Source organism: Canis lupus, chromosome 6 (assembly GCF_003254725.2).
Source record: "Canis lupus dingo isolate Sandy chromosome 6, ASM325472v2, whole genome shotgun sequence".
In the NCBI taxonomy this organism is placed as follows: Eukaryota; Metazoa; Chordata; class Mammalia; order Carnivora; family Canidae; genus Canis; species Canis lupus.
This window is the reverse complement of record NC_064248.1, coordinates 18,351,415-18,373,608: the sequence shown is the minus strand read 5'-3', so window position 1 is coordinate 18,373,608 and position 22,194 is coordinate 18,351,415. Positions and strand designations below refer to the sequence as shown.

The 22,194-nt window shown below is 56.5% G+C and overlaps 1 protein-coding gene across 2 annotated transcripts in view; it reads left to right on the top strand.

The window, feature by feature from the left end:
• The window catches only part of SBK1 (SH3 domain binding kinase 1), a 51,158-nt gene extending 29,966 nt beyond the window's left edge, over positions 1-21,192 (top strand). For both annotated transcript variants that reach the window (XM_025415678.3, XM_025415677.3), the window contains exons 2-4: positions 15,671-15,903; positions 16,609-16,811; positions 17,407-21,192. In XM_025415678.3, coding sequence (XP_025271463.1) covers positions 15,678-15,903; positions 16,609-16,811; positions 17,407-18,273 — 1,296 coding nt within the window. In that variant the 5' untranslated portion in view covers positions 15,671-15,677 and the 3' untranslated portion in view covers positions 18,274-21,192. The remainder of the gene's footprint in view (positions 1-15,670; positions 15,904-16,608; positions 16,812-17,406) is intronic.
• The last annotated feature ends 1,002 nt before the right edge of the window (positions 21,193-22,194 follow it).

The following is a 22,194-nucleotide window of genomic DNA, read 5'->3' as shown; positions in this document are numbered from 1 at the left end:
GTCCACACCACAATGGCTTTGCCCATCCTAGAGGCCAGAGTATTGTACAGCACCTATTGTAAGATACAGCTTCTAGATGCATTCTGTTGATCCAAATAGTATTTTTCTCATGTTTGCATTTGTTGCCAGTGTTGAAAAAAACACAGTTTCATACACGAATACTGATTTTTGGATCCTCTTGAAGACATCAGATGACGTGGCATCCCCAGGCCAGAGCTGAAGAATCACCACCTTCTTTAGGGCATTTGCCCTCCAGCTCACCCCAAGGCCTCACCTGGCCTGCTCATTCATTTACGTGACCTGCTGGCCCCTCTCGTAGGCATCTGGCTTTGCAAGCCCAGGTTGGAAGCCAAAAACTGTTTGCTCAGTGGTGACCTTCGTCTGTGTGTTTTGCACACGTGGGTGTTCCTTGCCTCCCCCATGGCCAAGTTAGAACAGGCACAGGGCAGTATCCCTCTGGGGCTAAGTGGTAAAGTAAACCTGAATCCCTCCAGCCAGAGCACCCCAGCCGGGCCCCACTTTGACTCCAGGCTCTGTCTTGTGACCGCTCATTGTGCCAGAAGGACTCAGCCACCAAAAACTTGCTTTTAATTGTCCCACTTGCTCAGGAGCAAAAGTCCAAGGCTCTAGGCCCAGCTACTGCTGAAGTCTCTTGGGGACTGCTGCTCTCTGGGCCTCAGTTTACCCATGTGTCCAGAGAGGAATATGACTTGAGGTTCTCAGGTTCTTTCTTCTATAAGCCTCCTTCTTGCTCTGACTTTCTAGGACTGAGTCCAGGCTACTCTAAGTTTTGGTCAGGCAGGAAAGGTGGGGGCCGAGACGCAGGAGTCACTCAAAATTATTGACATTTCCTAAATATTAATAAAACCAACGGGTGTTGCCAAGCGGCTGGGCCAGGGGCCAGGGGCCAGCACTGGGCCCCAGCCATGGGGCATTGCCCTGGAAGGGAGTGTGCCATCTTCCTGGATGAAGGTCTGTAGCAGCCCGAGGTCAAGGGAGATAGCAGAGCACCATGGTTGAGATCACAGGCTCTGGACTCTGCCAGGGTTTTCCACTTAGCTGCTGGGTGACCTTGAGGAAGTTACTTATCCTCCCTGAGCTTCCGTTTACTTCCGTGGAAAACAAAGATAATACCCACCTCAAGGTCATCTGGGGGATTAAGTGAGCTAAAGCATGAAGAGAGACTGGGTCTGGCACATGAAAAAGCTCAATAACTATTGGCTTTTTTTTTTTTTTTAAGATTTTATTTATTTATTCATGAGAGACACAGAGAGAGGCAGAGACATAGGCAGAGGGAGAAGCAGGCTCCATGCAGGGAGCCCGACACGGGACTCGATCCCCGGTCTCCAGGATCGCGCCCTGGGCCAAAGGCGTTGCTAAACCACTGGGCCACCAGGGCTGCCCACTATTGGCTTTTATTAAAAGGGGCATTGGCAAGTGGGTGACTAAGCCTTGGTGGTAATGCCACCTTGGTTTCCCCATAGCCAGTCTGGGGAGACCACAGGGCTTCTGCTGTCCCCACAAAAGGGGAAGGGAGCATTTGAGAGCTGGTACAGTGTGGTGCTTGAGAGCATGAAGCGTCTTGGTGCTGCTGGTGAGGGTGGGGTGGAGTGGGGTTCAAGCCTGAGAGGCTATGAGGGCCCTTCCAGAACCTTGCGCTGAGGCTCTGGGGGTGCGATCTAGGGCAGCTTGGCCAGAGTTCTGTCGTTGAGGTCCTCCTCCATCTCACCTCTGCTTTCTAGGTGAGGTACCTGCCAGGCTTCTGCTGAGTGAGTTCCCAGGCTTTCTGCCCCAGGCAGTTGGGCATCAGGCCAAAGCCAGGACCAGCACCTCCAACAGATCCTGAGTCTTACCCAAACCACCTACTCCCTCTCATGCTCCCTGAGCCCCCTTTCTGGCCTAAGGAAGCAGCAGCAATAGGTCTGAAGGGTCCAGTTAGAGCCCCTCCTGTCTCCCTGCCATAGATTGGCTTCAGTCTGAAGAGAGAACAGATTCCCAGCTCAGCCCCCACATGGGGAGCCGTGTAATATCAGGGTTGGGAGGAAGCGGTGGAGCATTTTTCAATGTCAAGTGCTCCATGCTGGACACTGGGCACTGCTTTCTCATTTATTGCTGAGAACAGCACCACATTAACCCAGAGGGAGGATTTTGACCGCCCTCTGTGAGCCACCAAAGTGAAACTGGCATTTGAACTTCCTGGGTTCAAATCCCACCTGTACCATTTCCGAGCTATGTGACCTTGGACAAGGCAGTTGTCCTGTGCCTTAGTTTCTTCTGATGCAGTATGGGGGTGATAGTAGCTCCTACCTTCAAGAGTTATGGCGAGGCCTAAATGAGCCTGTTACAGGTAAAGTACTTTAGCAGTGCCTGCTACCTAAGTGTCTGCACTGTCACCTGGGCCACACCCTGAGGGGTTTGCAGATGAGCTGGTCCAGGCGGGAGGAAGCCTGGGGACTCCCCACTGCACCAGCTCTCCTCCCCTGCAACTTTAGCCGGAGAATGTTCCAACTGCCCCTGGTTGTTGAGATGGCCCTGAAAGGACCGGGGTAGGAGCCTGGACAGGACAGAGCCGCCTCATCTCCTGGTAAGGCCTCAGAGAGGCTGCTCAAATCCCCCCTCTCTCCAAGGGTAGTTCCTCTGCATCTGTCAGATCACCCACCCCATCATATCAGGAAGGCCCCCCATTCCCTAGCCAGGGCCCACTATCCTGCAGGGAGATCTTCCCACCCTGAGAGCCCAGATATCTGCTGGCCCTGACCCCAAGTGTCTCCAGGAGAGGTGGCGAGGCCCCCAGTTAACATATTTTAGCATCAAAAACCACGACTCCCAGACACTGCTTTGTGACTTTGGGCAAAGTGCTTTGCTTACCTCTCTGTGCTTCAGATCTCTCATCTACAAAGAGGGTGGTGCTAGTACCTGCCTTGTAGGATCACTGTGAGGATTAAGTGAATGTGAATGGCGCGGAGTACCCTCCCGGAAGGTTTGCTGTTAATGTTAGTCTCTGCAAGTCCTGAGCAGAAAGGGAATGGTAGCCCCAGTTTTACAGGTTAAAAAACAAAAAATGGAGACTTGGAGATGAAGGTCTTTACTCAGGCTTCCATATCTAGGATTCAGGGAACATTCTGGCCACTTTCCCACCATTCACATACAGTTCGCAGGGCAAGGCCAGGTAGAAGGATACCACAGAACCTAACCTGGGCTCTGGCTGCAGTTCTGAACATCTCTCTCAGCTTTCCTGCTCCCTCACCTCTGCTCACATGGGGCCATGACAGGCGAGCACTGCAGCACGGGGGAATCTGCAGTGCATGCCCAGTCCTTTTCCAGAAGCTTCTAAGGCTTCCCTCAGCCCTTACTCCTCAGCCCCACGCCTAGGACAGTGGTGGAATTGCTGTGGGGGACTGGACTCCAAGTCTCTTAAGGGTAAGCTAGATCAGGTTCATGCTGTCTCTTCACCTCCCAGAGCCTGGCACGTGGGTTAGTTTCAGGAAGGGTTTGCTCCAGTCGGGGGTTTGGAGTGCATGTCACAGAGTGAAGGCCAGGTCCTGCCATGGCCTCCAAGGCCCTACATGCTGCCACTTACTCCGTGCTTCTTCTGGCTCCTCCTGCGCCTTGCCCTCCCCCTCCACTCTGCAGTCACGCTGGCCTCCTCACTGTTCCCTCAGCCTCTGCCAGGAAAGCTCTTCCACCATAATATCTACCTGCCTGTTGCCTCGTCCTTAGGCAACCTTTCCTGACCCCTCAACCATCTATAATTTCCTCCCTCATCCCCAACATTTCCTCACCTCTCCCTGCTTTGCTTTCCTCTCTAGGACTTCGTACCCTCTTACCTACATCTCTTAGCTACCTTTCTGATTGTCTGCCTCCAAACTAGAATATAAGCTCCTTGAGGGCAGGTCTGTTTGTTTGGTTCCTGAATGGACTCCAGATCCAAGAACAGTGCCAAGCACAAAGGAGATGCTCAACAAATATTTACTGAATGTTCTGGAGCCAGACAGGTATCTCTAAGCCACTTCTTAGTTGTGTGACACCAGGCATATCACCTAATTTTAAATTCTCTGAGTATCAGTTTAAGGGACATAATGGGAATAATATGAACTTCTCCCAAGCTGGTTGTGAGGTTTAGATGAGTCTCCATATATACATAAAGATCTTAGTACTTTTTAAAAAGATTTTATTTATTCATGAAAGACACAGAGAGAGGCAGAAGCAGGCTCCCTGTGGGGAGCCCGATGAGGGACTCGATCCCAGAACCCCAGGATCACAGCCTGAACAAAAGGCAGATGCTCAACCACTGAGCCACCCAGGTGCCCCAAGATCTTAATACTTTATGTGGTTCATAAATGTTAGCTGTTATTTTTTTTAATTTGGTTTATTTATTTATTTTAGATTTTATTTATTTATTCTTGAGAGGCAGAGACACAGGCAGAGGGAGGAGCAGGCTCCACGCAGGGAGCCCGATGTGGGACTTGATCCCGGGACTCCAGGATCACACCCCAGGCCAAAGGCAGGTGCTAAACCACTGAGCCACCCAGGCTGCCCTTTGTTAGCTGTTATTAATAACCTTTTAACCTGCACCATATCATCCCCATTTTACTGATGAGGAATAGAGGCACAGAGAAAGTGACTTAACCAGAGCTTCATAGCCAGAAATGGTGGTGGTCCTACCCAGGAGTGCCAGAATGTGGGCTCCAGTCTCCTGAACTCAGCTCCATCCTCATTCTCCCCTCTGGGGGTTCTCAGGGAAGAGGTAAGGACTGTAGCTAAGGGAAGGGCTCTTCTCTTCAGGGAGCCTCTGGCTCACCCAGCTGCCTCTTCAGTGGTCACCACCTGTCCACTGGTGGACACCCAGCCACGGCCCCTGGGCCAATCCGCGAGTGGCAGGCCACCTCTGTGCTCTTAGCCCTCCACTCCTGTTGATCTCTCTGGGTCCTGGGCTGCCCACCTCACCCAAGCAACAAGGCTCATGCCGCCTCCCACACCCACAAGGGCTGCCACAGGCCTTGGGCCCTCAGGCAGGTGGGAAGGGGTGAGGGCCAAGCCTGCTGCTTCCCCCACAGGGTCTGGCTGGGGAGGGTGAAAAGAGGCAGAGAGCCTGTTCCAGCTCTGGGCACCAGCTGCAGGCGAATAGCGTCACAAGCTATTAATAACCACCACGGATGTGCCCCAGGGAAGGGGCAGACTGTGCCAGCTGGAGGGGAGGCTGAGGCAGAGCCTCGCAGCAAGGGGAACCCCAGGCCGCCCCTAGTGGGGAGGGCAGTGGAAAGAAGGTTATTTCCAGTTTCTGCTTCTTGATCCTGTGAACATTCCCGCTCTTCCTCTCGGTCTCCCCACCCAGGGTGGATGGTCTCCAAAGTCCCTTCTGGATCAAGCGGGTTCAGAGAGTGAGATTTAGCAGACCCCAGACAGCCCCAATTTCCAGCATAGAAAACCAAGGTGTGGGATCCCTGGGTGGCTCAGTGGTTTAGCGCCTGCCTTTGGCCCAGGGCATGATCCTGGAGTCCCGGGATCGAGTCCTGCATCGGGCTCCTGGCATGGAGCCTGCTTCCCCCTCTGCCTCTCTCTCTCTCTCCCTCTGTGTGTGTGTGTGTGTGTGTGTCTATCATGAATAAATAAATAAAATCTTAAAAAAAAAAAAAAAAGAAAAAGAAAACCAAGGTGCAGTCAGGGTACGGCCTCAACTGAGGTGGTGCAGAGTCCTGTCCAAGCCAGGACAGAACCCCGGTCCCAGTCCCCTCTGTCCAGGCAATGCCAGTTTCATTCTTACAGAGACCCACCCAGTTAGATGGGCATTCTCAGCTCCCTTTTACTGATGGGCAGACTGAGGCTTAGACGAGGGGTACCACCTGTCCGGGGTCACACAGCAAGAAGGGATGGAGCTGGAATTTGCACCCTGAGGGGAAGACAAGGAGGTGTTTGAGAATATTCTTCTCTTCCACCTTTTAAACAGAATAGAATGTTTGCTGGAACCTCTCTTTGTGTTGAAGGACCAAGGGGAGGGAGGGGCCTCATCTGGAATCTCTTAAGGGCTCCCTCCGAGGCCCCAACCCCCTAGTGTTGCATGTAGAAGCGTGCATGGGGTGACTGGAGACTTTTTCAGAGGAGAGGGTGCTAAGCCTCGGTGACCCCTGAAGAGATAAGAACCACTAACTAGCTCCTTTCATACATTGGAAAACTTAAGAGAAGGAAAGACACGGGGCTGCCCAGAGCTCCCTGGGACCAGTAACAGGGGCTTGTGTTCTTCCAAGCACCTCATAGACCTTTCTCTAGGGCCAAGGACCAGGCTCTGGGTCCCCTCCCCACTCCCTGGCAGCAGATAGGAGAACCCACGTGAACTGAATTCTGCACTAAGGTAAACAAAGGAGGGTCAAGAACCCCTCTAGGGAAGGTAGCGAACAGCAGAGAGCCAGACTGGGGCACCTGCCTTGGGGACATAAGAAAGGCTCTGCTCAGGGTGGGGTGTCCTCTCCCAGGAGTCTCACCCTTCCTGAGCATGGGCTGGGCCACTCCTCCTCTGGCCCTTCCCAGGGGGCCGGTGGGGGGGGGGGTATCACAGCCCTGGGCTATTGAGCCTGGGTGGATTGGCATGATCCCGCCCCCTTGCATTTTCCTTTGGCTTTGCTGGACCACCAGCCACACCTAGACTCTTTTACTCCCTAGGATCGTACCAAGTGAAAAGTTCCATTCCTGACCTGCCTCTGTTCGCTCAGTTCCCACTCCTCTCCCCAGAGATTTGTTCACGCATTCATGCATTCATTCACCAAATATTGATTAAGTGCCTATGATGTACAGGCACTGTGCTAGCTGCTGGGGGATCCACAGTGAACAAAACTAACCCAACAACATCCCTGCCCTCCTAGGGCTCAAGTTCCAGTGGGGAGGAGAGACGGCCACAATAGATATAGGCAGGCAATAAATTATATAATAAATTAGAGTAACATCCTCTCATGGGGGACGCTAGGGCAGAATAAGGGGAGTGCGGTAAGGTAGCCCAAGCTGAGAAGATGTCATTTGAGCAGAACTTAGGGGAATGGAGCCATATGGCCGTTTAAGGGCAGAGGGAACCACCCCCAGGCCGGGAGCTGTCATGTTTGGGGAACAGCCCGGAGACCAGTGTGTCTAGAGCAGAGGGAAGGAGGAGACAGGTCAGATGGGTAAATTGAGGGCCCTTGTAAGGACTCTGGAATGAAATGGGAGCTGAGGGTGGGTGTGAGTGCTGAGCTGGGGAACAATGTGCCCTGAGTGGTTCCTGCCAGGCTCCCTGGCTGCTGGGTCAGGGACCGATTGTGGTGGGGGGTGGAGGGACCAGTTAGGAAGTTCCTGCAGTACCTGACGGACCAGGATGGCTCAGACCAGTGGGAGTGAGTGCTGAGGGTGGTGCAGTACCTTTATTAATGTCTGGTGTTGATTCCAGGGTTGCTTTATACAGATACAAGCAAGCGAGAAACCTATTCGTATTTTTTGCCATTTCAAAGTAGCATACTAAACTATAAAGTGATACAGAGGCCCAGAGAGGGCGAGGGAGCTGGTGGCAGCTGCTGTGCTCCACCAAGAAGCAGCTCTCTCTTACATGGCTGGAGGAGGGCCAGTGATCGGCGCGGCCCTCTGGGGGACACCGAACATTCTACAGAAATTCCAAACGCACTCACCCTTTAACCTGGCCACCCATTTCTAGAACTGGGCATAGAGACACATCTGCACACTGCAAAATGACTTAGGTACAAGGCTACTCTTTGTTGACAGTAGCCAAAAGGTGAACATGACCCAGTAGGAGTTTGGTTAAATAAATGGCAGTATATGCACGCATACGTTTCCAGCCCCGGGGAGGGGAGGGCCCGGGTTCCAGGTCTGCAGTGGTGCCTCCGTGGGGGCTGCGAGGCGCTCCCCTCCTCCCGCCTCTCCTAGCCTTGCACTTGGTGCTGGGCAGGCCTGGGTGCTGTCCTCGCCTGTGGTGCTGAAGACAGAAGGGCCAGAGACCAAGAGTAGAGAAGAGGAGATGAGCCGGGAAGTTCAGTGTTCAGTCTTTGTCTCTACCCTTTACCAGCTGAGTGGCCTTGGGCAGGCAGCTTAACCCCTCTGAGCCTCAGCATTCTGATCTGCAACATGGAGTTGCTGTGACAATGACAGCCCCGATATGAAGCACTGGCATATGGAGAATGAGTGATGATTTGCACCGTATCAGTTTAGGAGCAATCAAAGAGAGTGGTTAGGCTTTTGGACACTGCAGTGACAGTGCCTGGCTTTGAATCCCAGCCCTGCCATTTATTGGATGATCTTGATCAAGTGACATGAGTGCTCTGGGCCTCAGTTTCCTCATCTGTAAGTTGGAGTGAATAATAGTCCCTGTGTCGTAAGATATTGTGAGGCTTAGATAAGTTAATTTCGGTGAGGTCTTGGCACACATCAGGAATCCTTAGTGTTACAGTTATATCACTTTCCTCTTCCATAGCACCTCTAGGCTCTCTGTCCCCACCAGTGTCACTCCCAGCCACGCCCCCCCTCTGCTGTGCTCAGGCTGGGCTGTGAGAGGGAGAGCACACCTCACCCTACAGATGTCCTGGCCTCTAGCCCAGCTCTGCCATTGACCTTCTGTGTGATTTTGAACAAATCACTGTTTTCTTCTGGCCATCAGTCTCTGCGTCGTTAAAATGGGGCTAATGATACCTTACACAACCCCTGGGAAAATAACTATGTGCCTGCAGGGTCATTTCAAGAAAGCCAAGACATAAAAAGTTACAACTTGCCAAACACGTAAAGAATTATGCACCTAGCATTTGTCACACACTGGCTAAGTGCTAGGAATACTGAGGTGATTAAGGCTTGGGGCTTGCTTTCAAGGAGCTCTTAGGTTTCTTGCTGGATTGTCAATCCCCTTCAAAGCCCATTTGTGAAAAAACAAACAAACAAAAAGCCCATTTGTGTGTTACCTCTTCCAGGAAGCCACCCTGACCCCACTGCCATGCCCTCCTTGAAATGCTGGAGCACTTAACATTGCCTTTCTGGCCTTCCCATTATCTGAGTCCTTATTTTGTCTGCCTTCCTAATTCATAGGTTCATGTCTTTTACCTGGTGCATTTCTCTAACCTACTCACCCCATGCCAGCACCCAGCACAGTGCCCAGGCCTGAGTAGATACGCTTGTCGGGAATCTTTAGGTTGCAAGTTACATAAATTCAACTCAAAGTGGCTTAAGCCAAAAAGGAAATGTATCGATGCACAAAACAAATGGTCAGGAGTATAATTGGCTTTAGTCATGCCTACACCCAGGTGCCCAGAGTCATCAGAAACCTCTCTACTTTACAGCTCTGCTTTTCTTCTCTGATGCTTCATTCTCTGGCAGGCAGTCCCCACACGGTGGCAAAGCCAGCCCCCACAGTTCCAGACTTTGTCCTCCCGCTTTGCATCCCGGGGTCAGGAGGTATCTCTTTCCTAATAGCTGCAGCCAGAGTCCTAGGTCTAGATCCCAGTGGGTCCCCTTTGGTCACAGGTTCATCTCCGAACCAGTCATAGTGATCTGGTGGATGGGATGGATCTTCAGTAGACAACCCTCCTGAAACACATGGCCTGAGAGAGGGAAATTCATGCTGAGCAGGAAAAACACCAGAGGCTGACTCAAGAAGCCACTGAAAATGCTTGAGCAAGGCAAGGAGTGGGTTAAATGTGGTTTTAAGACATAGATAAGGAGGACTTGGAGGGAAAAGCCTAGAGGCAGGAAAGGGGGTTGGGGGGATCCCAAGCCAGCTCAGCCATGTAGGCTAGGGGAGTGAGGCTGCAGCCCCTCACTCTACATAGAAGCAAAGTGAAGCAGGCCCTCTGTCCCCACTCAATACCTGAAATAATGGCTTATGGCTGCATTTGTCACGTGGCTTTTAATAATAAGACCAACCCAGAGCAGTGACCCACTACCCAGCAACAATCGTCTATTCAAAGGAATCCTTCCAGACAGGACTTTGTTAAGGATACCCCTGGGGCTTGCCTGTGCTAAGGGCACAGCATGGGTGTGGTGACCTGAGGGAGGGGACCTGGGCATGGGGAAAGAGAATTAGACTCCCAGAGTGAAAGTAAGAAAGGGCTGGCTGATGGCACTTGGTCCAACCTCACCCCACCCCCACCCTCCAATTTTCCAACAGATGGGCATCCAGTCTCTGCCTCTCTACCCCCAGTGATAGAGAATGCATTTCCTCCCTGATGTGACGTGAGAACGGTCTCATTTGGGGTTGCTCTCTGCTTGGGTTTACCCTCAGGAGCCTCAGAGGACGCAGTACATACAAGCATGGGACCTGAAGCCTGACACCCTATATTAAAATCCAAATTACTTAGCCCATCAATACATCACTGTCCCTTCTGTAAGATGAGGTAATAATAGTAGCACCTACCGCCTAGACTTGTGATTGTCCAATAATTTAATCCATTATAGTTAGCCCAGCACTTGGCATATGGGAACACTCAATATATATTTACCAGTATTCTTATTTTCCCAAGAGACAAGAGCAGGCCCCCCACTCTTTACAGACTGGTCATCCTCCAGGCAGTTGGACACACAGAGGTTCAAGTCCTAGCTCTTTGGCTTCCTTGCTACATAATCCCTGGATTAGTGTAGTTCTAGCTGCTATAACAAATAAGCTCCTATAGCTCAGCAGTCTAACACAACAGATATTTACTTCTGGCTTCCATAAAATGCTGAGTGGGTCATCCTCATCAGCAGGAGACCTCCCACAGCCAAGCACCCAGGCTCCTCCTAGCTCCTAGCTTCACTGTCTTATAGAACCCAGGAGGCCTCTGAATCAAGCCCAGGTATAGAAGAGATAATAGAGAAGCCCCGCCCACTCTCAAGAGACCCCACCCAGGAGTGACAGCCATTGTCGTTTCTGCTCACGTTCAACTGGGGAAACTGGTCACGTGGCCACACCTAGATGTGAGGCGAGCAGAAACCGTATAGTTAGTTCCCTGCTGACAGCTGCTTTCCAGCAGCAGCTCTGTATTATAAAAGAGGAAACACAAAGTTTCCATAGTCAATCACCAACTTCCTGGGCCTCTCTGCTTCATCTATAAAATATATATATATATAAAAGTATCGCTCGGTTGTGGCAATGGACACTTACTAAAATCATTGAATTGTATACCTTCTGTGGGTAAATTTTGTGATGTATACAAAGTTAAGCTGTTTAAAAAAAAAAAAAAAAAAAACACAGGAGACATCTTGCCCTCCTTCTCAGGATACTTATGAGGACTCTGAAATTTTGCCAGGCTGGCACCGTGTGTATGTGTGTGTGATAGGGAAGAGAGGTTCCAAAGTGGGCCTGAGTTGGGTTATGCATTGGGTGTAGTTTTTATAAGAGAGGTACCCAGCTCAAGCCACCTGCCAACAGGAAGTGGTAGGCGGTTCTGTCTTGCTTCGTGCTTGGGAAGCCCTCCTGGCTTGTGGCGGAAGACCCAGCCCACAGGGCGAGAGTGCAACGGCTGCTGAGAAGATCGGGTGACACCCACCTGCCTTCAGCAACAGACGGGAAACCAAGGGCCTCCCTCGGGGCCAGTGAGGACACACACTTGAGGTGCAAGGCCTGTGGGGTCCCCCGGAACAGCACAGTCAGCTTGAGTGTGGATAGTAGTGTCAACCGCACAGGATGGAAGGGGAGGGGAAGAGGGTAGCCACGGGCCTCCATCACCTGCTGGTGGGAAGTTCACAGTCACCAAATCCACAGGCAATGGTGATGAAGGTAAACTAATTTTAGGTCAAGTTCCTGCCAATGCCAGGCAGGCGTATATGCCCTCAAGTGCTCAGGGAGCCAGTGTGTCTTCCTTTACTGTCTGGCCTCGAGCCCCCGCCTGAAAGAAGTTGCTCTGAACCCACTGCTGTGAAGATTAAGTGAGTTAATACATGGGAAGCACCTGGACAGTACCTGCCACCCAAGCCGCTCTCAGCGGGGGCCCAGCAAGGCATGAGTAGCTTTGGCTCAGGTTTTGTGCTCTCCTGGGCTCAGTTTCCCCACTTGGATACCCAGGGATCCAGACGAGACGCTCCAACATTCTGACTTGGGAAAACAGTAGTTAAGAGCACCGACTTTGGAGCCAATCCCAACGTGAGCCGTGTGACCTTGGGCAAGCTCTCTAGGCCCTCTGTGCCCCTAAAACAAGGATCATGAGAACACTTATCCGCTGAATCGTGAAGATGAGCTCATCCTTAGAGCAGGGCCCAATGTCAGTGGTAGCTGCTGCCGTTTCATTGTTGTGATTTCCTGGTTGTAAAGGTGTGGCCGCCGAGGCCCAGACAAGTGACTGGCTCAAGGTCACCCGGCTAAGAAGTGGCGTGCTAAGAAGTGGCGTGCGGCAGGATCAAGGGCAAGCCTGCTGAGCCCCGAGGCCCGTGCTGTTTCTGTCACTCCCCACTGTGACTCTTAAATCACATGCGTGGTAACTGGGTCAGAGGCAGTGTGTACCTGGGGCTGTGACGCAGGCTGTGTGGATTAATTCCTTGTTGCCTGCCAATGCCTTGCAGAGAACAGGCCTGAAAGGGGTGGGTGGGGTGGGTGGGGGGAGGTCATGAAGGAGGGACGGGTCAGTAGTGAAGACCCCCAAAACTGGGTCCTGGGAACCAAGGAAAGTGATGAAAGAAAGTTGGATCATATGTAGCCCCTAGCCCCAGGAAGCTCTTGGTCTGTTGATGGGGACAGACGGGACAGGGTTGAGACCACCCCAAGACATTCAACAGGAACTGTCAGAGACACGCACAGACGCTGTGTGAATCCTGGGGCTCGGCAGAGGCAGAAATCAGCACCCAGGGCAGCAGGAAGGCTTCCTGGAGGAGGGGGACCTGAGGGTGAAGACCCAGAAGATTGCGGCTGGTGCAGGGGTAGGTAAAGGCAGGCAGCAAACCCGGCAAAGGAGACCAGAGAGAGGCAGTGCAGAGTGGTGGTCAAAGGGCTGAACCTGGATGCAGGCAGCAGATGTGGGGCCCAGACCCACCCCGCTGTGGCTGTGCGCCTGACCCAGACTGGTGGCTGCACGGTGCAGCTCTGAGGCCAAAGCAGCAGGGATGAGATGAGCCACGCACCCAACAGTCTCTGGCTGAGGGAGGAGGGGAGAGAAGGAAGAAGAGCTAGCAACTTGCAGCTGCCAGTCAGTCTCCCAGAGGATGCAGACACAGCCCAAAATGGCAGGGCCAAAGCCCGAAGTGGAAGCATTGCACACACGTGTGCCCCTGTGCCTGCACACCCACGGCCTGCCCAGCACAGCAACCGTCGCAGAGTCCACACATCAGGAGAAGTAGGTCAGCAGAGCAGCTCACAGCCTCTCACTGGCGGCCAGGGGGAAGAGTTCAAGGCACCGAGGGGGTGTACTCACCGGAACCCCTGGGGGAGAGGCCCACACTCCCCTCAGAAAGGGCCTGAGGCCGCTCACCCACAAACGGCCTTCCTCTCCCTGCTGCATCAAAGCAGATCGCCCATGTTTCCTCACTCAGAACCACACTCCCACTGTGTATGGGCATTGGACAGAGGTCAGGAGGGGTGACCCCTTCCAGCCCTGAAAGCAGGGCAAGACCATCGTGGAGAGAGGCCGTCCACTTTAGCCTAGTTGGTGGCTGCAGTAAGAAGGACCCAGTGCTATCCAGCCAGGGCTGGGACTGCAGAGACCTGGTGACAGGTGCCATGGCCCAGTTGGGTTTAGCACATGGAGGGTGGTGGCGGTAGGGGCAGCAGGACCCCGAGTCCTTGGGCCTGGCACCATCCCTCCCCCTGGGGGGGTCTCTGAGACAGGCTGATGCAAGCCCCAGGCCAGCCCCTCTGAGGGCTTTCATGTGGTGTTTCAGGCAGACTCCTGGCATATGTTCAGACCAAAGGAATTAGGAAGGGAAAGGCAGTGGATGTGGCAGGGGAAGGTTCTATAGAACAAGGCTTGCTCATGAATGGAGGGGAAGGGGGCTGATTGGGGGAGCAGGATCCTGAGGCAGCAGAAGGGGCAGGAGCCAAATCGGAGGAGGGGAAGAGGGCCCCCTGCTCCCCCAGCCAGCCGGAGGACGTGCAGATGGAGCTCCGTTTGGGGCTGGGTGGGAGGCCAGGAAGTTCCCTCCTGATGTTCCTCCTCTCTGTGTGAAGTGGGAGTCTGGGTCGTGCCAAGAGGGAAGGGGAAGGCAGAGGAGGAGACTGGCAGGGGAGCTGCTGGGCCAGGGGGAGCACAGAGGGGCTCCCGGAGAGCCCACCCCTACTCACGGCCTCCGCTGGCTCAGCTGAGGGGGAACACAGATCACACTACTGAGGGCACACGACACCTGGCACTTAGAGAGCACTTACTGTGTACCCCGGCTAAGTCATTTAGGAAGTCACAAGCCCATAGGGACAAGGCACTGCTATATCCTTTATGTGGATGGAAAATTAAGGCAAGGAAAGATGAAGGTACTTGCCCAAGGCCATCCAGCTAAGCAGGTGACAGCTAGATTCAAAGCCAGGCCAGCTGGTTCCAAGCCTGCTTTCTCTCTGAGAGCCCTGGGCCGTCTTGTAGAGGTGGGGGGCTGGGGGAATGCTGGCTGAGTCACCTGGGACTTGGAGGTAGGAGGGAGTGAGGTGAGGGCAGAGGAGGTGCACTGAGAGGCAGGCTCCTGGGGCTCAGCTTATGGAGGATTCTGTGCCTCTCCTGCCGGTACACGCACAGACATGTGGACACCTGCTCCTGGAAGCTCCGCTCCCCAGCCCAACCCCCCCACACACACACACTTGACAGACAAGAAATGCAGGCCCCAGATGGGCATTTGCTGGACTCTGCACGGCAGCTCTCTGCCCCCCAACACCGACTGGGGACAGACTCAGTACCTCTGATGCGTGGGTGTAGTTTGTGTGAGTCCCAAAAGGGTCAGTCAGGCTATGAATGTGGAGGGTGGGGCTAGGGCAGGGTGGGTCTTTGCGGGACCTGCACTCTCCTTGTGTCTGGGGGAGACTGGGGGAGGCTGGGTGGCACCCTGAGAGGACACATGTACCTGAGCAGGGCGGTGGTGTCTGTGGAGGGGCAGGGGTAGAAGGCCGTGGTTGGGTGTGTGGCCATAACTGTGCCATCCTGCCCGAGTTTGGGCTGAGACTACTTGGTTGAGGAATTTGATACTGTGACCCCTGCCCTCAGATATCACCTTCCCCACCTCCTGCCTTCTGTTCTCAAAAGCCTAGACCACATTTTATCATAATATATAATTCATGTGTTCACTAGGTTTATTGTCCATCACCCTCCTTGGAACACAAGTCCCATGAGGGTGGGATTCTTATGTGCTTGTTAGTGTTGCGTCCCCATGTCTCTGAACAGCAAGCCCCTGGCCAACAGCAGGTGCTGATCAGTATCTGTGAATCGGAGCACCCGTGTGGACTTGGTCTGTGGAGTGTCTTTGTGTGACATAGGTTATGAGGGTGTGCCTTGTCCAATGCTGTGTCTGGATGACAGCTTGAGACAGACAGGCTGGTGGTACCCAGTGGGGACTGTGGGGGCAGTGACTGGTGGTGTCTCCTGGGAGTGCTGGCTCAGCCCAAGGCCCTGATGCTTTGGGGAAAGGGAGATCCAACAAAGATGCTTGTCGCCCCCTTGTGGTCATCTTGAGCCTGATGTCCCAGGGCCCTAGGTACTGGGGAGGGAGGAGGTGGGTGGACTAGGGGGCCCCCAGCTTGACGTCACATTTCATGCCACATCCCCCATAACAGGGAGAAGATGAGCGTGGGCTGCCCAGAGCCCGAGCCACCCCGCTCCCTGCCCTGCTGTGGGCCAGGGACTGCCCCTGGGCTGGGTGCAGGCGTGCCCCTCCTCACTGAAGACATGCAGGCACTGACCCTCCGCACACTAGCAGCTAGCGATGTCACCAAGCACTACGAGCTCGTCCGGGAGCTAGGCAAGGGCACCTATGGGAAGGTCGACTTGGTGGCCTATAAGGGCACAGGTGAGCATCTGGGCCACAGGGTGGCCAATTTTGAGGGCCAGGGTAGGGACTTGTCTCGGGCTCTCGGGGACTCTCTTCAGGAGCCAAGAAGTCAGCAGGGAGACACAGTTAGTGATCCAGGGGGAGAGATGCAACCTGAACAGCCCAGGGAGACCTGAGAGGGAGGTACAGAGCCCAGACTGGAGGGTGGGCTGCTTGGGGCCAGCTGAGGTCAGGAGAGAAGTCAGGGCTGCCAGTGGTGTTTGGGGAATCACCGGCATATTAGTGATCGCTGACCCCAGGGAAGTGGACAAAGCTGAGGGTGGGTCCTTGGAAACAGAGCACCATTCTTAAGGAGAGGTAGGTGATCTCTCTGGGAGGTCAGAATGGCCAACTCCATTTCTCAGATGAGGACACTGAGACCCAGAGATCCAGTCAGTCATCTAAGGTCATGCAACTAGAGAGCCAGGGCCAGACCCCAGTAGTCCTGCTCCAGAATTTTCTCACTAAACCAGGAGTGCAATGCCTTCCCCACGCCATAGGCTCACAGCCAGTCAGGGGCAGGAACTGCATGACTTCCCTGCATGGCTTCTGGCAAGTCCCTTCCTCTTGCTGGGTCTCAGTTTCCTACCAGTAAGACATGGACAGGCTCGCGCTGTCTCGGGGATGTCAGGTGCAGGGGCGCAGGGACAGAGGCCTTCACTGCTGTGGCTGCTGCCCCATCAGGCACGAAAATGGCGCTGAAGTTTGTGAACAAGAACAAGACCAAGCTGAAGAACTTCCTGCGGGAGGTGAGCATCACCAACAGCCTCTCCTCCAGCCCCTTCATCATCAAGGTCTTTGACGTGGTTTTTGAGACGGAGGACTGCTATGTCTTCGCCCAAGAGTATGCGCCCGCCGGGGACCTGTTTGACATCATTCCTCCTCAGGTACATGGTGTGGTGGTGCAGGGACAGGAGAGGGCCTCCTGGCCCCAGGACAGCCAGGCCAGGCACTCCAAGGGCGGCAGCTGGAGGATGGGACAAGGTCCAGTGGACACCTTTCTCAGCAGCTACGTAGGAACAGTGGGGACACCAGAGGGGAGATGAGGCGGCAGGGCCTCCAGGGGCCTCCTGGAGCAGGGAGAGTGCCAGGAGGGTTCCAGGCTCCTGGCTCTGCATTTGGTGGTGCCTGCTAGGTGCGAGTCAGCTCTGGCGCCCAGGTGGCCAGTGGCAGGGCCTCTCGGAGCCTTAGGTCCCTACGAGGGAAGCAGCGCAATCGCAGCCACCAGGAGTTGGTGAGATGGTGCGGGCGAGGGCGCTCAGTGGGGCGCCTTGCCCACCGTGGGCGCTCAGTGACCAGGGGAGAAGGGTGCGGGGTGAAAACTAGCGGGCCAGACTGGGAGCAGGAGCACCCCCCGCGGTGGGGTGGGGGCGGGCAGCAGGTAGGGGCACAGGCGAGGGGGCACTGGCAGCAGTGGGGAGGGATGGGATGGACGGGACGGCGGACCTGGACCAGCCGTCCCTGAGCGCTCCGCCCCCGCAGGTGGGGCTCCCCGAGGACACGGTGAAGCGCTGCGTGCAGCAGCTGGGCCTGGCGCTGGACTTCATGCACGGGCGGCAGCTGGTGCACCGCGACATCAAGCCCGAGAACGTGCTGCTGTTCGACCGCGAGTGCCGCCGCGTGAAGCTGGCCGACTTCGGCATGACGCGCCGCGTGGGCTGCCGCGTGAAGCGGGTCAGCGGCACCATCCCGTACACGGCGCCCGAGGTGTGCCAGGCGGGCCGCGCCGACGGCTTCGCGGTGGACACCGGCGTGGACGTGTGGGCCTTCGGCGTGCTCATCTTCTGCGTGCTCACCGGCAACTTCCCGTGGGAGGCGGCGTCGGGCGCGGACGCCTTCTTCGAGGAGTTCGTGCGCTGGCAGCGGGGCCGCCTGCCGGGGCTGCCGTCGCAGTGGCGCCGCTTCACCGAGCCCGCGCTGCGCATGTTCCAGCGCCTGCTGGCCCTGGAGCCCGAGCGCCGCGGGCCGGCCAAGGAGGTGTTCCGCTTCCTCAAGCACGAGCTCACGTCCGAGCTGCGGCGCCGGCCCTCGCACCGCGCGCGCAAGCCCGCCGGGGACCGCCCGCCCGCCGGGCCGCTGCGCCTCGAGGCTCCCGGGCCGCTCAAGCGGACGGTGCTGACCGAGAGCGGCAGCGGCTCCCGGCCCGCGGCCCCCGCCGTGGGGCCCGCGCCCGCGCCCGCGCCCGTGCCGGTCCCCGTCCCCGTGCCCGTGCCCGTGCCGGTGCCCGTGCCCGTGCCCGTGCCCGAGGCCGGCCTGGCGCCCCCGGGGCCCCCCGGCAGGACGGACGGCCGCGCGGACAAGAGCAAAGGGCAGGTGGTGCTGGCCACGGCCATCGAGATCTGCGTCTGAGCCCGCCCCCGCCGCCGGGACCCCCGCACCCGCACCCGCGCCGCGCGCGCCACGCCGGGGGCGGGGGCGGGGGCCGCTGCGAGTCCGACCGCCTCCCCCCCACCCCCACCCCCACCCCCACCCCCACCCGCGGCGGCGGGAGGCAGGAGCGCGGGGCGGCGGGCGGGCGGGCGCCGGGTCAGCCACCCAAAGACCTCTGGCCCGCCTGTGGGGCGGGGGCTGGGCGCAGCGGAGCCGAGCCCCACAGACCCGAGGATTCAGAGGCCCCCCTGACACCGGAGCAAGAGAGCTTGCGGGCAGACCCCCCCCCCACCCCCCAGCACACACACCGTCCCGGACCCTGGAACCCTGACTAGTTGCTCCCGGCCCTTCGCACCCCCTGGCAGATCGTCCCGCAGCCCCACCCCTAATCCCCTCTCCTGGCCGCCCCAGCCTGCGACCCCCAGCCCCCCCCGCCCCCCACCCCCCGCACGCACCCGGGCACAGAAGAGGAAGGACGCGTTGGGGCCGGACGCTGGCCGGGAGGGGAGGGCCAGGAGCTGAGGGCTGAATGTTGCTCAGCTGCGCCCTGCCCCTTTCCTAGGAGGCTGCGGGGGAGAGGCCAAGCCCTCTGCAAAATGTAGCAAATGTCTGGATGTGGCAAAAGTGTGTGTGTGCGCGCGCGTGCGTGTGTGTGTGTGTGTGTGTGTGTGTGTGTGTGTGTGCTGGCACAAGCCGGAAGAACCTGGTGACCCCCACAACCCATTTGCCGATGAGAACACTGAGCCCCTGGGAAGGGCAACCGACCCGGACAGGTGGGCTCTAGAAGCCCTCTGTGTCCTCCCCAGGAATTTCCCGGCAAAGTCACAGAGGGAAGGGCTGCCAGAGGGGGCCTCAGTGCCCGGGCATCCCCAGGACAGGGGCAGTGAGTGCAGAGCCCCAGGCCGGCGCAGCTCCCCGTTCTGGCCGCACTTCCCCAGGCCCGGGGACCTCAGATCCTCTGGGTGCTCACCCTCTGAGCCCAGACACAGCCGGACTTCTGGCCGGTGGCGGCGAGGTGATCTGGGCCAGGAATCCCCCTGGGTTTCTGCTGGGGACCAACATGTCAGCCTACGGCTGCTGCCATCCCAACGTCCTGGTACTGAAGTGTGCCCCCGTGGGTGTGAGGATGCAGTGGGAACGAGGGTGGGGGTCTGTGGAAACACAGGGTGGGGGGGTGAATCGGTGTGTGCCCCATGAGTGTGAGTAGAGTCCATGTATGCGTGTAGTCTTATGTGTTCAGCGATGGCATCCAGACGCCTCAGCAGCTCCTCCTGGCCCCAGGATCCAACCCAGACAGCTGCCAGCAGGTGTCCAGGCCTACGCTTCACCACGCGCCCCTCAGGGAATCTGGCCAGGAGGCACCCGCAGGTTGGTTCGGGCCCCTAGGCAGCAACACAGGACCCCAACCTCACCCAGTGTTCCCTCGTGACCCCTGCCCTTGCTGTGGAGGCCCAGGACCCCGCAATAACCTCAACATGGGTGAGGCCACTCCTGCCTGGCAGGGTCCCCTCCGCCATCCAGGGCCACACCTGCCAGGGTCCTACTGGGGTTCTAGGTCATTCGAGGGGGCCCTCTGATGAGCCCCACCGGCTGACCAGAGAGGGCCCAACTACCATCTGGCCTGGAGCCCCCACCTCTCCACTCCTCCCTCATTCCCACCGCGCAAAAGGGCTATAGGTCCCCCTGCCCTGCCCGGGTCCAGTTTACAAAGTGTGCGGTTGCCCCAGGGCCTGGCCCTCCCCTCTTCGGTGTGCCCGCCCACTTGAGACCCACCTCTGCAGTGGGCCCCAGGGCCCTCCACATGCCAGGTAAGTAGCAAACCCTCCTCCCACCATGGGCCCTGTCTCAGAGAAGGCCCCCCATCACTGCCCCCGGCCCAGCTGGAGCCCACCCGGGCCACCTCTCTCTCCCAGCCGCGACGTCTCCTTTTGCCTTAGGCCTCTTGACATCCTGTCTCTCCTGCAATAACACGGACGCAAGATTCCAAGTAGATGTCCCTCGCCGTGCGCGCTCTCTCTTTCTCTCTCTCTCTCTCTCTCTCTCTCTCTCTCTGTTAAGATCCTATTCGGGAGTTTCTCCCTCGTCGTAGTATCTAGAATGTTAGAGTTGGAAAGGGGACTGTAGTTACGTAGCCCAGCCCCCGTGTTCAGAGGCACAGAGAGGGCCAGCGACTGCCCCACACGGGAGCAGGACCCCAGCCAGGCCTGCTCCCTAGCTGTCGGGGCCCTGCTGCTGCCGCCGCCGCCGCCACCACCACCTCTGCTAGTTGGGCTGGGACCCTTTGCCCCTTAGGAGAGGTGTTGGTTACAGATGTTTACCTCAGTTTACGTCACTGTCGAAGAAACAAATAGCAAAAAATTAATAACACCGTAGACACGAAGACTTAGAAGACAACACACAAAATCTTCCTCTTTCGATTCTTCTGTGAAAGTGTGTGTGTATGTGTGTGTCCCACTCCGGGCAGGCCGGGTCATCCTCGATCTCTGTCCCTGCCCCTAGGCCCCCACACTGCCCCGTCCTTCGGTGCTTCCCAGAGACCCCTCTGAGCTGGCCTGTGGGGTGTGGGGAGCCCCCTGGGCGGGAGGCAGGGCCACAGGTTAGCTAGAGGGCCTCCCATCAGGCCCACCGAGCAGAGCTGCCAATACTCCCTGAGCCCGCGCTGTGGCCCGTGGGACAGTCGTGGTGGCTAGCATCAGCACCCAAGCCTGGCTCAGGGTTTGGGCGGAATCCGGGGCCCCCGAGCCGCAGCCCCTCATGTCTCGCCACACACACACACACCCCCACCATGTGTTTGTAAATACTCTGGCATCCTTTGGCCCTGAGAAGGTTTTTAAATGTGTTATTTACTTCTCTAATCATGACAATTGCTATAAAATAAACAAAAGTCTAGAAAAATTACCACTGGGTGGCTGTCTTGCCTCAGATACGGATGGAGCAGGGAGGGGACATGCAGAACTACTCCTGAACTTTGAACCTGACAGATGTTCTCAGGTGGGGTCTGCAGCGTCTGAGCACCCACCTCAGGCCCCCTGGGACCACTCAGGCCTAGAGCAGGCTTGAAGGCGATGGGAACAAGGACCAGGTTCTGGGAGGGAAGGGGTGGCGCCCTGGCCCCAGCCTGATGTCCAGCTTCAGCTTGGAGCCCTTCAGGCTGGGCAGAAAATTGACGCAATAACCCAGAGGAACAGAGCAGGCTGATTCATCCGGTCGCCACCCAGCAAATATTTACCGAGCACATTCTGTGTCCCACCCGGGATACAGCAGTGAGCAGGGACAGATGGTGTCCTCAGGCAGCCAGCAATGGAATGATAGAGACAGACATAACCCATATTTAAGGCTGGGTGTTGGGAAAGTATGTAACTGGGAAGCTCATCAAGTCTGGGGGTGTCGGGAGCTCACCAAAGACAGGAACCAGAGGAGTCGGAGTCCTCTGGGCAGCGGGACATGGCCGGGAGGCAGAGGCTGCATGGGTGGTGCCTGCAGACTCCAGGCAAGGGGGCGAAGTGGGGGGAGGGTTGGGTGGGCTTTAAGGAGATTCATGATTCCACATTCATTCAGCAAAGATTTATTTCCTTTTCATAGATAAGATCTGTCACTCTGTTCCAGACCCTTCCATAGCTCCTTAGACCACCCAATCAAAGCTGAAGTCCTTAGGGTGGCTTCCAAGATCCCACCCCCTGCGCTCCTGCCTTGTCCTGTGCTGCCTCCCAGCCACATCGGCCCCTAGGACTGCCCAGCGTGCTCTCTGCTCTGGGCCTGGACCTTTGCCTGGGACTCTCCCAAATCTCCCCCCTCCCTCCAGTCCTCAGTCCTTCAGGCACCTGCTCAAATCTCAAGCAATCAGAGAAAACTTCCTAGAGTAGAAGCCTCCTACCCTGCAGAAGCTACCCTACCCTCCTA